Source organism: Geospiza fortis, unplaced genomic scaffold (assembly GCF_000277835.1).
Source record: "Geospiza fortis unplaced genomic scaffold, GeoFor_1.0 scaffold138, whole genome shotgun sequence".
Lineage (NCBI taxonomy): Eukaryota > Metazoa > Chordata > Aves > Passeriformes > Thraupidae > Geospiza > Geospiza fortis.
The window spans coordinates 1,202,389-1,217,886 of record NW_005054307.1 but is presented as its reverse complement, the minus strand read 5'-3'; the positions used below and the strand labels follow the sequence as shown (position 1 = coordinate 1,217,886).

At 38.3% G+C, this 15,498-nt stretch overlaps 1 protein-coding gene across 1 annotated transcript in view; it reads right to left on the bottom strand.

Annotated features, from left to right (window-relative positions):
• The window catches only part of CRPPA (CDP-L-ribitol pyrophosphorylase A), a 104,610-nt gene extending 90,623 nt beyond the window's left edge, over window positions 1-13,987 (bottom strand). Inside the window, exons 1-2 of the mRNA XM_031066814.1 lie at window positions 13,968-13,987; window positions 8,372-8,651 (exon numbers count right to left, since the gene is read on the bottom strand). Coding sequence (XP_030922674.1) covers window positions 8,372-8,596 — 225 coding nt within the window. The 5' untranslated portion in view covers window positions 8,597-8,651; window positions 13,968-13,987. The remainder of the gene's footprint in view (window positions 1-8,371; window positions 8,652-13,967) is intronic.
• Window positions 13,988-15,498: the final 1,511 nt, after the last annotated feature.

The following is a 15,498-nucleotide window of genomic DNA, read 5'->3' as shown; positions in this document are numbered from 1 at the left end:
CTTTTGTATTTAAAGCATTTACTTCTAAGCATCAGTAAATATTGTTTTGGCCTGATCAACCACATGCTAAATTCTAAATGTTATTCTGTGGAACAAATAAGATTTATCAGAGAAAATAGAAAATATTCCCCTCAAAAAGACAGAATAATAGGAATACATAATTTTTTTTTTAAATATTATAGATATTTAAAGCAGAGGAAAGAAGCAGAACTAGTGTATAACAGGCTACAATTTTTCAACACACAGCACTGAAAACAAGCTCAAAAATGTACCATAAGTGGAAAAGAAGAAAACTAAGTACATATGCACTAAGGAAAAGGGAAGAGTGGTGCTGCAAACAATGATGCAACAGTTATGTGAACATTTGATTTCATATCAAAATTGGATTTTTTTTTAAACAGACTGAAAGTAAGTCATAAGAATGTCATTTATGTTGTTCTTGTATCATGAATTACTGACAAATTTTTAAAACAATAAAGCATAAAATACAAAAGTTCACAGGATTAAACCAATAGATACATTTTTAATGTGTCATACAAATTACATAGCATTTCTTCTAGTGCATTCTTTATCTGTGCATTCCTTGTGAGAATCCAAGAATGGTCAAGGAAGTTAGTGTTTTCCATTGATACAATAGCACAGTACATTACATAAAATACTTTTTGTCACATTATTAGCCAAAAAAAGGTCTTACTGCCTTAGTCAACATATTTAATTTTTTCTTTTAGTCACAGTGCATTAACTGAAAATGTTTAACAACATGCTCTCACTTAATAAGTGTTTTTTCTTCTAGATAATTTTTTTTTAATATTTTAAAGTTTGGCATAGAGTCTCTATAACGTTACTAACAATTTATATTAAGTATATGATATCCACCACACATGGCATCCCTCACCTAAAGAGCAGCACATGATAGTGCAGAGTTTCAAGATTCTTGTGACCTATTTATTCTTTTCAGTTGTCAGCAATAGTTGTACATTAAACACAATCACAATGGATTCCATAAGATGTATAATTCGGCCTAAGCAATTCAAATATTTCAAAGCAAATCACATGGCCAGTAACCTTCCATCAGTTTTCAATATTTTTTGAAGCATTTTAAATCATACTTACAGCTTTACATTTTGGCATTCATTCAACATAACTGACAATAAGATAAGCTACCAGCACTTTATTGTCTTAACTTGTGCTATACTGCAAATCTAGGTGGCAAAACTTAAACAAAACATATGCTCTAAAAATTAATGAAACACAAATTCAATAATTTTGCCACTAAAATTAACAAGACTGTTTATTTTATTTTGACTGCACAGTATTACCTTGCACTTAACAAGTAATGAAGCACAACTTACAGTCAGCAAGATATCTTTCATATCCCAAATACTGATTTACATTGCTAAAAGCAATCAGTGAGCATGCACTCTGCAATATAAGGACAAGTTAGCACTTATATTCAGTGGAGCAGAAATCTTGATGCAACTGCCACAGGAGTTAAAATTTTTTTTAGGGAGTTTATACTTTAAGAAGGTATTTTACCTCCAGACAGCGTGCATCATTACAAAATCAACATCATTATGTGAAGGATACTGATCCACTGCATATCATTTAACACATGATTTGCATCATTTTACGTAGAAGAAAAAAAAGCTCAACATGTTGTAGGAAGACTCTTGCACAATTTAATCAACCAAATGCAAAACTGCAATGTTTAATTAACAACTCTTTTCCCACGCATACAGTCCTGAGCAACCAAACCCCACGGGCACTAAAGTTTGTGGTCACACAGTGCCCTCAGCAACTCTGCACATGCTTATCAAATGTCTTTGCCTCATGAACTTGCTCAGCTGCTTCTCTTAGAACTTCTTGTGCCTCTCCTTGCAGCAAACCTTGGATTCAAGTTTCTTTCCCTTACAATCCACTAAATTCAAAATTTCAAATCACCTCTTTATGCAGGCTTCATCTAACACTTTCTGTTACCAAGGGCCTTATAATATGGATCTATTACTACACCTTGCCATGTCAATTTGGCTCAAATAGTGACTTTAATATATGTATGTGTGGATTTGATACCTCACAAATTCTCTCCTACATGCTCCAGGGCTCCTCAAGGCAATTTTAGTTCTTTCTGTACTACAGCCCACTGACTTCTTGGAAACAGGAGGATAAGCACAGAACCAGTCCAGCAAACTATTACAGCATATGAAACAGGCCAAGTTGGCTTTCAGAAGCTCCACCTAACCTGCAGGGCTGGTGTTGTCCTTGCCACAACCACCTAGATTACAAACTCAGCCATAATGCAGCTGAGAACATATCTGCTTCAAAACTCAAGATAATCTTTCTTTTCAATGCAATATTTGGTGAAAAGGAGTAACATTTACATGCCTAATCTTAGTAAGAGAAGTATAGCTAAGAACATCTTCCACATCTTGGCGTGTAGGAGTTGCTAAAATGATCCAGGGCCCTTATTCAGGTTCTCACAGATGCTGGACAAGATAAGATTTCCCTTATTTTAAGAAACTATTCTTTAAACCTTTTATCTGCTGCAGGAAGGGGAAATCTGAGTGCTAAATAGACTTATCTTTGCTAAAGGCTGCTTCATTTCCCAAATGTAATATTGTTTTCTCAGATAAAGCATACAGATTTTAACCAGCCTCAAATAAACAGCAGTACCATATATGTTGTTTCTCTAAATTTAAAGGGGGTACATTTTATAGACATTACAAAAAAAATGACCCAAACAACCACTTAAGTACAGGAAACTATGCTCAGAATTTATTTTCAGAATAAACTAACCCCATTAAAAAAAAAAATGTGCATAGACTTCCAGAAACTAAAAAGTGGTGGATTAAGCCAACTTTTAGAAATACTGGTTGTGTTAGTACTAGGCTGGTTCTATTAGTACAACACACAAATGATGCCAAGAAAAAAGGGAGACTGTAATTTGAGTTTCTGCCTATGATTTATGTATTTCAGTTGGGTGAGTCGCATCCTTTGTAATAAATGTGATTAATTATCTAAAGCACTTAAATTGAAACTGGGAAATGACAGAGATGTTTTTCCCCTACCAATGCCCTCCCACCATCAAACATTACATCTTGGTAGGACTAAGACTACAAGTATTTACTAACAATGCATTAGTTCTCCATTCAACAAGGAAAACAATTAACAACTCGTCTGAGAAGGTTTTAATTTCTATGGGACCAAAAATGCCATAAGCTATGGAAACATCACTATGCTTTCAATAGTTATCCATTACAGGCATTGTATACCTGTTTTTTGTACAGCAGCAAAACCACACTTCATTTCTTCACACATTCAGGGCTGCTAAGGAACTCCTGATCTTTACAATAATGTAGAATCATAAAATAGTTTGTCTTGCAAGGAGCCTTCAAGGGTCATGTAGTCCAACCCTGCTGCAATGAGCACAGATGTCTTAAACTGTGAGTGAGATCAGGTTGCTCAGCCTTGTTCAGCTGGACTTGGACTGTTTCAAGGGACGGGGCATCTGTCATCTCTTTAGGAAAACTCTTCCTGTGTTTCACCACCTCCCTGCAAAAAAATATTTGTCTCTATCTAGTCTGAATCTACTCTTTTTTAGTTTAAAATAATTACCACTTGTCCTATTTCAACAGACCCTGCTACACAGTTTGTCACCACCTTTCATATAAGCCCCCTTCAAGTACTCAGAGGCCACAATAAGGTCTCTCTGGAGCTCTTTTGTCCAGGCTAATCAACCCTAAGTCTCTCAGCCTTTCATTGTAGGAGATCAATCTATCTGATCATTTCTGTGGCCCTCTGGTGGACCTGCTCCAATAGGTCCACATCTTTCTTGGGCTGATAGCCCCAGTGCCAGATGCAGTACACCAGATGGGTTCCCATGAAAGTTGAGTAGAGGCACATAAACACCTCCCTGGACCTGCTGGCCACAACTCTCCTGGCCCAGAACACAGGAGGCTTTCTGGCTGTAAGTGCATACTGTCAGCTCATGACCAGCTTTTCATGCACAAGTACCCACTTTTATGAAATGTCCCCTCAGTCCTTTCATTCCTCAGCCTTTACTGATCAGGAGCTGGCACTTGGCCATGTTGAACCTCAATGTTCACACAGGACCACTGTTGAGCTTGTCCAGGTCCCTGTGCATGACATCCACCCCTCAGGCATATCAACCACACCACTCACCTTGGTGTCATCTATCCATTTGCTCAGGGTGCATCTGATGCCAATGTGTCTGCATCAATGATGAAGGTATGTAAGAGTACTGGTCCCAGCAGGAACCCCCAGGGACACCACTTGTCACTCATCTAGAGCTAGACATTGAGGCGTTAACCATTACTCTCTGAATGCAGCCATCCAACCAATTCCTCCTCCACTGAACAGTCCGCCCATCAAATCATTCTCCAATTTTAAGAGAAGGAGATTGTGGACGACTGTGTCAAAGGCCTTAGAGAAGACCAGAGAGGCAACATCCATAGCTCTTCCTTGTGCCACTGATGTAGTCACTCCATCATGGAAGGCCACTAAGCTGGGGGACTAGGACTTGCCCTTGGTAAAGCCATAATGGCATTCTCTAATCCCCTTCCTGTCCTCCATGTGTTTCAGTAGGCTAAGAGCATGTAGGTCTTTAAATGCTATTTTATTCTTAAATTGATGAGTAACACCCCTACAATTCATTAATAATTATTTTTACACTGATGTTAGTCACTCTCCTAAAGTACAAAACTCATTCCATTGATGTCAAGATGGTAATAGTAGTATGTCATCAGTTCTTAATTCTGTTTTTGCACAGGGGTCTGATAGGACAGTGAGAGCACTGCAAAGCACTAAGCATACAATGAAAGCAGAACTTCTGAGAACACAGGGTAACTTCAGATGACCCAGTGTATAAATATGAATCAAAAACAATCTTGTCACTGACGCAGCCTTTGCAGCTGGCTAAAATCAGTCTTTGAATATAACAAAGAGGACAAAGACCACGTGTAAAAATATTCTATATATGGCAAATCCATAGGAGATAAGAAAACAAAAAGATGTAAGAGCAAAAGTGCAAAGAAAGGTCAGAGGGGGCAAAACCACTCCAGCATTCTGTCCCCATTCAAGTGCACTACACCAGATAATCTTATTTATCCACCCAAATCTTCCTTTACTGTCAGTGAAGAAAAAGAGGTGGTTTTTGGTTTGCCACCCACTATGTTTTGCTAATGTAACTCAGCAACCATAGATAGCAAATTCAGGGGGTGAAACAGGATCCACAAGGGTCCATGTTTTCTGCTCCAGCCTTCTGCTACAGTAAGAGTGAGGAACAGACTGAGCACAATACATAGTGTTTTCTGTCTGGGGGTATTACCTTCACCAACTGCCTCTGAGTAGGAGTCCATGAGACTGAGTAGCACTGCACAGCTGTATTGGCATGTAAGCTTTGCTCAGGTCATTGCTAAAGCTCAGAATAAAGTAATGATGTTAGACAGCTTCCAGAAACCAGCTTTTAAGAATGCCATTTTAACTTAGTCCTTTCAACATAACATATTGTATTTTCAAATCTAGTTTATGTTAACCAGAGAAAAAAAAAAGTCTTTGGATGTGCCTACTTTTTGTAAACTCTCAATAGCAGAACTGACAAGTTCCCCCCCACCTTCCTGATTTCTTTTTCATGTAAGCATTTTTCATTTTAGTTTTGTTTAAAATGCAATGTTGGCAATGAGATACTGCTAGAGGCTTTGGACTGATGCCTTCTGAAGCTTCCACTTTTCCCAACTTTTACTGGCTGCAAAGAATTTGTTTCTAGAAACATATAATTTTAATTGCAAAATTACCCCAAAAACATAAATGGAATTTAATTGCTTACAAAGTAATATTTTGACATAATCAAGGAGTTGTTTGGGGGTTTAAGGCATAATTTATTAGTTCTGGTTAAGGTACACATTTTTATTCCCACAGGCAAATAACAAACCGATTAGTAAGTGTAATAAAGCAGTTTATTTGTCTGACAATTGGCAGCTAGAAGCGAATAACTTACTTGATCAATTGCCATTTTAAAGAACATTAAAGCTTCTCATAATTATGTTATCTATATGGTATGCAGACATATAACAATACAGCATTACCCCTATTAACATAAGTCATTTAATGTGATGTTTCTGCCAGATTTTGTACCTTTCTACATAATGCAAGAGGAAGTAATTACTTTTTGTACTGAAAGATTGAAGAACTGACATCCTTTTAGATATGCAAAGAATTTGACCACAGGAAGAACTAAACATGATAGCTGCTCTCGATCAATTTTTTTCTGATATTCAAAAACATGCACACCAGTTTTGAGAAAGTCACAGCTTTCCATTTAGTTCCTCAGAATTCTGCAGTTCTCAAGTGGAAATAGCCACCTGTCTCTGGGAAGGTCGTTTTCCAACTTGTCACATAAAATGAAATTCTCCTTGTGTTCCTTAATTCAACTACTTTGTCACATAATATCAATAGCAGGCAGCTTTTAGAGACTTTGAGCACACATCTCTCTGATGGCCCAGCCTCGCTGAAGGCAAGGGATCTCAGCCAAAACAGAAAGCCACCACACACATTTCAGTCAAATGTTATGCAATGGAATAGACCCTTATACATGTACACAATCACCTCTTGAGATCAAATGACACTTCAGTGATCCAGGTTAGGAAATATTTACTGGTCAGAAGTTCAGAAAAACTAGAATATTGACTTGAGAAGGTCCATGGAGACTGCCTTGGTTCCCCCTACTTTTTTACTTTAAATACCTTACATTCAATTAAAAAGAAAACCAGGAGTAAATATTATACTAAATTCACAAAACTTTCAAGAAAAATTGAACAAGTTAAATTCAAATGAGATATGATATACCTTAACATGCAAAGACAACACAAACACATTCAGAAAAGTTATTCTCATTTCAAGCCAAAACCAGTACAATTAACTGCATTCTTCTACCACACTCAAACAATTACATTTAAAACTGATTTACAAAGAGGATTTAATTTGAAGTCTTTGACAGAGAATCAATTCTGAAATGCTATTGTTTGCTATTCGAGAAAGGTCAAAAATCTTTTTAAAATTCTAACAGAATTTAAGTTTTAATTACTGGAAATCTATGTTCTAGATCACTGAAAACTACAGCGCAGAGTTTCTCTTTTATTGCCATTTCTTATCAAGTCTATCTAAAAAACCACAGGCCTACTAAGGAGAGGCTCAATATATTAGATTTGCGACACAATATTCTGAGAGACTTGATGTAATTTGATTTTCATAAAGATACTTAAGGCATCAATAATAAATATTTTAACAAGCTATATATTCCTCTTCTACACTATGAAGGTGTAGGAGCACTAAGGAAACACCGCAGTTCATTCTCTGGACTCATTATTCCACTGTCCAAGTTGTGAACCACCTGCCAACTATTTTTTACCACATTTTCTGGAGAAGACAAGCAGTGGTACATTTTCCTAGTTTTCTAGTACCCAAACAATCTGCTGTCACTAATGACTTCTACCTCAAACCATGTCCTTGAAGCAGGGAAGCATTATGCATCTCATTAATGGAGAATTCAGGAACAAATTAAAGACAATTAAATTTTGCAAACAAGTCTGTGGCTAAGTCATGATTTCTTACATCTCTGACTTGGGCAGTTCATCTAACAGTTCCTCTTGTTGCTAGTGCATACCTCTCCTATCTCTTTGCATAACACAGCTTCTTACCAGCTCTTCTCCTTCATATATCTTACTTTGTCAGAAATTTTTTTGGTTTCTGCGAGTAATCCCAGTCCTCAGATGCAGTGTTAAACAGGAGACTATCCAATCTACAGCTGGAGGCTTCCTACATACTCTGTTTTCCAGCAGTCTGCAATGCTTACACGTTCTAGAACAATTTAGCATTAATACAGAGACAGCTCTTTTGCTGTTTATTCAGGATTTGCATACAAGCTTGAGATGAAAGCACAAAGTCTGCAGAAGTACTGCAAGTCAACCAATGCAGTACACACACTCTTTGGCTACTATTAGTAAACACTAACAGAACCGCTTTAGCATTTAGAGATAATTCTGCATGGAAAAAGGGGTAAACTATCATTACATAACCTACCTTTCAACTAACAAATTGCTGATTGATTCAATTGCTTACTGACAGTCTCCATGGCAACAATTATTCCCTGTACCAAATAATACCTGCAGCATTTAAAAATGTCAACCTCCCCCACCTGACCTCTCTGCATAATAGGGAATCTGGATCTGTTCTACTTTCAAAAAAAAACTCATCACACATTAATAAAATCACTAGAAAATTCCTGATTTATCAATCATGATTTTAAGCTGTACAGTATAAAGCACATTAGAGAGTTCCATTGCTGTATGGTACATACCCCATGTTCTTTAGCAGCCATAACCACTTTTGAAACAATATCTTCTTCAACAAAAGGCCTCACAGCATCATGGATAATCACTACTTCTGGCTTCTGAAGCAAATGGCTGGAAAATTCATTCTCTGCAAACACTTTCAGTCCATTGAATATTGACCGGTGACGGGTTATTCCACCTTCCACTACTGTAACTCTTTTGTGGCCATATTTTTCAATGATAGTCTTCATTGTTTCAATATTTTCAGGAGAGACCACCACAATAATGTCAGATATCCAACTTATCCTAGAAAAATCAGTACAAAACCAGAAAAAGCAGACATGAATGACTAAATGAAAGTGGAGATATGTGAAACAAAGAAATTCATAACAATAAAAAAATCAAGATGGCTAAATAAAGCACTTCTCAATATACCCAAGTCCATGTTTTGGAACTCCACTCCTTAAAGGAGAGCTATAACAAAAGATTTATACCAGTGACACTGGAGTTCTGGGAAGGGACTTGCTTCCAACCACTTTGGAGAGGGGCACATTCTGATAACTCTTCAAAAGCCTTGAAAGCATTTCTTATTCCAGCATCATTCTTAACTTCAAATAGAACTCCTAAATCAAACAGGGAGAGTTTTCTAATCAGTTTCTAACAAACTGGTAAATCCTGCGGCCTGGAATATTCCATGTTCCAGTGAAGGACAGTGTACAAGGGAATAAGACAATCAAGAAAAAGTCTGAAACAAAGATCACTATCAAGACAGGCATGAGCAGTATTTGACAGAATGGTAATGAATGAAAACTGTAACACTTTAATATTGACAGGAAACATTACACTGGATGTTTGAAAAAAAAAATATATATATTTATAAACACAAAGGTTTCTCCTGTAGAAAGCTAGGAAAATGTAAAAACATAGCTGTGCTAGTCAATAATAACATATCAAAAACATATTTTTAGAGATCTCCAAGATTTTACTGTTGGCATCAGTCCTGCTCTAGAACTGAAGGGTTGTGTGGGAGGAAGTGAATGACCCACAGACCACAAGATTAACACAAATCACAACTGAAGCTAGGTTGAAATCATATGTCTGTCAAAGTATCTAGGAATACAAATTCTAGTAATATGTGGCTTACTGTAATTCAAAATAACAGATATATCACAATTCAAATCCATTGCAGTGTCCTATTTTCTAAATACATAGAGAACATTAAACAAAGTAATTGTGTTCCCTTTCTGTGTCCCCACAGATGGGAGAAGAGTGTTTTAGCATGTCAGACAAGAAACTCATCAAATGAGCAATGATTAAAAGAAAAATTACTATGTTAAAATTACCCATGTGTAGCTTACACACCCAACTAGGGAGAGAGAGAGACAAGGACAATACACTGACTAAAACTAGTAAAGCTACTGGAACTCATATTGCAGACACAAGAAGAATGAAGGTACTAAGAACTAAATATTTGCAGTTAGAAAAATAAAAGTATGAAATTCGCAGTTCAGAAATACACAGGCTCAATGTACTGATTTCTGCAATGACACATGAGAAGACATTGCCTGGGAACCATTCTTACTTCAAAAGCAAAATTAATCTGTGTTACAAAGCAGTTGCCTAGAACTACGTGAAACAACAGAGCATCTTCCACCTTATTAATGGGGGTGGGGGTTGTAATTCATAATACTGCACGGAAAACTGTTTCAATTAATCATAAAAGAACTATTTAAAATAAAGTTCTATTAGCATTCTTCAAAAGAAAAATACTTGTCCTTATGTTCATTTTACTATTAGCAAAGGCAGAAAATACAGCCAAACCAACATATCCTCAGCATTCTTTAAGTATTGAAGTTGACCAAAAGTAAAATCTGGAATCATGCGGTTTCAAGTTTCATTTCAACTTGTCACTCACCACAGGTCCATCAAAAGGTTTAAAAATCTCTCCTACGATTTCTGGCATACTCTTATATTTAACTACAAAACACAGCACTTCCGTATGACTTCAATTTGGAACTAGGGCAAACTAATTGAATTCATCTCAGTTATTATTTTAAATACAGAGTCAGTCATTTAAGAAAGCAAAATTCAGAAAGAGCTGTTTCACACTTAATTGAGAAGAAGAGCTCTGCATTTCGATTTGCAGAAAGACTGTAGCCTTACACAGCATCCAGAAACTGGACAGTCTGCACAGTTACTGTGACTGTGTCAGAAGAGCACTGACATTGGCCTTTCTGGAGTCAAAGGAAACAGATTATGAGGCAACTGGGTAGCACACAGCATCCTCTGAGAAGCAGGGAGGAGAACACAAGTACTGGCCAGCCTGTGATAAATCTCTGCACAGAGGGGGTGGAATGGCTCAAGGCCTCCAGTGGTGCAATACACCAAAAGTGACAGGATGCGGTCACAGCTCCACCCTGTGTCTGCATAAACACATTTGTAAACTTGAGTATGTCCTCCTTAAACTCATTCTGGACCCACATTCTATAATTAGAGCTGGGATTTAGGGATGTAACATATTCATATAAGAGCATAAAGGTATCCTCCAGATTGAATACATACAGAACAGCTTGGGGTTTGTCCCACTAAAACTCATGAAAAGTACTAATCCAGCAAAGTATGTTACAATTTAATGATTGAGAGCTGTGCACCACTCAGGTTGCTAGCTCTTCTGAAGATCTGCTTATGGAACTGTTGCAAAATGTTTTAAAGAAGTAGAAAGAAATAGTATACACTCAATCTGGCAATAAATGAATCCTTTTTCCCTCCCTTAATTTGCCACATCCTTTCCTTCAGAAACATTTCACACTAAAATAACAATCTCTGCGTAGATTTCAGTTTACTGGATTTTCCAGTCTACTGCTCAAATCCAGTTTAACAACACCATTTCAAACACCATTTCAATTTCATAACTGCAATATTGGATCAAGCTTCAGAAAGAATCAGCATGACCCATGAAAAAGATCACAATGCTGTACTCCAAAGTGCTTTAACAACACACAAGTCTATTGCTTCCATACAACACAGGCTGTGGTTCTAAAGTGGAAAATCAAGTCTGACCAAATGCCCAGTTACAATCACTTTACCACTGCCTTGGGAGGACCCCAATACTAGCAGAAAGCAAACAGTGAAGCAGAAAGGACTATATGTTTCTTTCCTGCAGCTATCCTTCTCCTCATCGCCTACATATAGACTTACTGCCTAGTAAAATATAGTATTGTTCCAGTAAATTTCAAACAGAAGTGCACACTTAACAGTAGCTGAGCCAGAACTGAAACTAGGGGAGCTCATTAACTCTGCAGCAGATTAAGCTATTCCTTCAAAACACAGGCTGCAGAGGAAATGAACCAAGGCCACTTTGAAACTGTATCACCTAAATGGCATGCTGAGGTAAAAAATGTGACCCAGATTTAACCCTCTACCACTTGACTCCCATAGAAACCAGCGCTGAAATCTGATATAAGACTAAAATACCCATATTCAATCTCTTACAACTCTTACACTGCCACTAAAAACTCTTCATATAACCTACTGAGACCAGAAAACCAAGCCCAGAACCAGGCAGTCACTGCTGAGATGGCTTTAGCAGTGTTAGACAGGAACTTGCACTGTCACAGAAACTTTCAGAGGTGCAAGATAAATCATTGCATTACTTTTGCTAACCTTATTAAAAGCCAAATGAGAAAAAGAAGCATCAAGAACAAAATCCATTTGCCGGATGCAAATGTAACTTCCTTTTGCTCCATAAAAGCTTTGTTATGAATTTATTGATATATGAAAAAACATATTCGTACAAATGTATCTCTTACAGTATAAAAATAGAAGCAGGAAGCTTTTACAGTAGAATAAGAAAGTTTGGAGGATCTCATGTACAGAAACCGCTCAATTTTTTCCAGAAATAAAATGCTCCTTAAGAGTCAGACATGATAAAAAAGATACCTCCATAAAATTTGCTGTAACTAATTTTTGCTCATAAGCTATTTAAAAAAAAAAAGCTAATGACAACTGGCCAGAAAGAAGTATCAGAGTAGATCCATTTAACAAAACTGTAATTGTGTGACCTGTAGAGCCAGTGAATATGCATCAGTCAATGGAGAAAAACACTTGGCAAATAACTATGCAAGACACTTCCAAAGAGGTGCTTCTTTGGGACCTTGCCCAGGGGATTTTAAAATACCTCCCTCTGTTTTAAGATACTACAATAAAGAAAACAAAGCTGACTGAAACCTTTATGGAAAATTTTAATTCTGACAGTGAAGATATGAGCTCTGCTTTCCTCTTTTATAACCACTCATTGTACTTGCAACAACTGGTGAAATATGAGCACAGCAAGAACCACAACTACTTTAAAATCAATCTTTACCTTAGGTTTTTTTCCTCCCTACAGATCAGTAAAATATGCATGCATGTGTGCATACAGAGCTAGGATTCCTCCCTGCCTCAGAAAAAGAATTGAAAAGGTTCCATTCTAATAAACACACACCAAAAAGAAATCAAATTAAGGAAAAACTTTGCTAGTTGTTATAGAAGCAAAAACAAGGAATGCCATTCTAAATCAGTGGAACTTGTTGCAAAAGCCTTGCACAGTTCAACAAAAGCAGGAACAAATTCAATGGGAAAAAGAGACATTTAAGTTTTCTAAGGCATTTTAATTTTAGCCTGAAGGTAGGGCCTGACCTTCCTATCAGTGCCACTGCAGTGATAATTAAAACTAACAATTTCTTTTTTCCCTAGTTTTGTTCATCTCCTCTTCCTCAGAGTATCATCTGTGATTATTATTGGCAGGCCAATGTTCTACATGTTATTATCCTACACAACAGGATGCAGTGCTTCTTCATTCATGTCTGCTCTTGTCTCAGCTGCCCATTTTTCCCACATTGATATTTAAAAGTTTCACTACTTTCAGCTGAACAGCATAAAAATATTCTTCTACTGATCTTTAAAAAGCATATGCAACGAGAGCTGCACACCCTTGAACTGCTCGTGTATTTGTCTATACACTGCTACCTCTTTTCTAGATTTAAAAAAGCTCCAAAATAATCACACCAGCTGAGATGTCCAATTCAACAAAAGTTATTACAGGCTAATGAGTCAATGACCCATTCAGTTACATCAGGTAAACAACAAAACTAAGATATGGTATCAAGCTAAACACAAAATCTGTCATTTCTGGGTAGATTATATGATAAGCTACAGTTCCTCAATATTACATGCTTGTGCTTACATATGCACAAAGTAAGAACAAGGTATATCCTTCACAGTTTCAGAGCCAGAAGTAAAAGTGTTGAGATGAAAATGAAAGCCATCCCAAGCTTTGGAGTGCATCTGTTCCAGCTGCTCATACGCATCTATACCAATCAACACTCCAATTCAGCAGAGGTGGCAGGAAGCTCTGCCTGACAGAGCACTGGCAGGGGTTATTGAGCTTCTGAGCAAAAGCACCAAGTTGTTACTGTCACAATCAACTTGGCTGAACTGCACAGCAAGAAATCAACCTAATTTTTTGCATCTTCAGGACAAATATAATACTGCTGCTCAAAGTATGGCTATTTTCTCAGAGCTTATTGGCAGTACAAATAAAGATTTTTTTTAGATGCATAACATTTCCTTCCCAAACCTCACTCTGTTCTCTTTTCCAGGTCTCCAATACACTGAGTGAGGATATAATTCTTCTCTGTAGATTCCCATGACATTTTGGCAGAAATTACAGCTGTGGCAAGCTTTGGATTGGATGCTTTGTACTGATGTGCTTAGCTTTGCAACTGGCTGCTGTTGAAAATTAAATAAAGAAAACAAGCAGTATTTCTTTCATAAATTAACAAGTGACCTGAGGGAAGCCTCCCTGGGTGGGAATGGAAAAAGAGTCCCAATTTTGAAGTTGTACAAGTTTCCATGTGTTAAGAACTTTGGGACATGCTGGCAATTTTACTTCTTTTACCAACCTCCAATCCCTCCTATTTATTCTCTCCAAAAATCTAAAGGTTTGTTTTCCTACAGGTTACTGAAACACATCTAGAATTCCCCTTGACACTCCGCTCCAACCTGTAGTGTTTCAAGTGACACTAGATACAAGACTTACATTATGTTAACATTTGACAATAATATATCAACTGTCAGTCACATGCCTAGAACTCAACAGTCTTATGGAAAGGAAAAGCCTGGCTGCTAAGAAATCCCATTACTTTAATCCTTTCTTCCGACATAGAATCATAGATTGTTAAGGGTTGGAAGACACCCTAAAGATCATTTAGCCCCAGTCTCCCTGCCATGGGCAGGGATACTTCCCAGTAGACCAGATTGCTCAAGGCCTTAACTAACCTAGCCTCAAATGCTACCTGGGTCGGGGCATCCACAACCTCCTGGGGAAACCTGTTCTGGCTCCTCACCACCCTAACGGTAACCTAACCTAAATTTCTCATCTTCCAATCTGTACCCATTACTCCTTGAGGTGTCACTACAACATAAACATGGAAAAGTTACCCTTGCACCTTCACACTACATAAGCCATCAGCTTCCAGTCCAGCAACTATCACTTAAACATTTTTCTTTCAAACTTCCCGCTGATGCAAGGTGTTTTCCCATGGGCAAAAGTGGAGCATAATGCAGTGCTGCACATCAGTGAGTTCATTCATCCCATCATGAGGAGTGGATCATTTTTCGAAGCCTTTGGACATTATAAAGACCACCTCCAGTGGCAGAATAGATCTCTTTTCAGGTCTGATGGATAGTCAGTCCTGTGACTGTCCCCAACAGCTGCGGTGGGCTCATAGCTCACCAAACCAGCCACTGCAGCTGCACAAACCCTCGAGCTTCGAGGCTGAGTAGGCTCGAACAGCTGATCTCCAAGAGCCAAGGAATGCGGCACAGCCTCAAAGCATGGCCAGGGCTGGGGAAGGAGGGCGGAGAGCCACCCGGGATGGCGGCGCTAGGGCCAGGCTGGGGTGGGGGAAGCGCCCAGGTCCCGCCCGGGACTTGGTCCCAGGTGAGGGGGCCCAGGCACACCTCGGTCCCTTCCCGGTGTGACCGGCCGGGGAGGGACGGAGAGTCACCGCAAGGCAAACTAGACCAGCTCTAGTGCCCAGGGCCTGAGGCGAGGGCAGCGGGGCCTGTCTGCGGCTCTCCGGGGCCCGGGGGTCGGCAGGAGCCCGCGGGG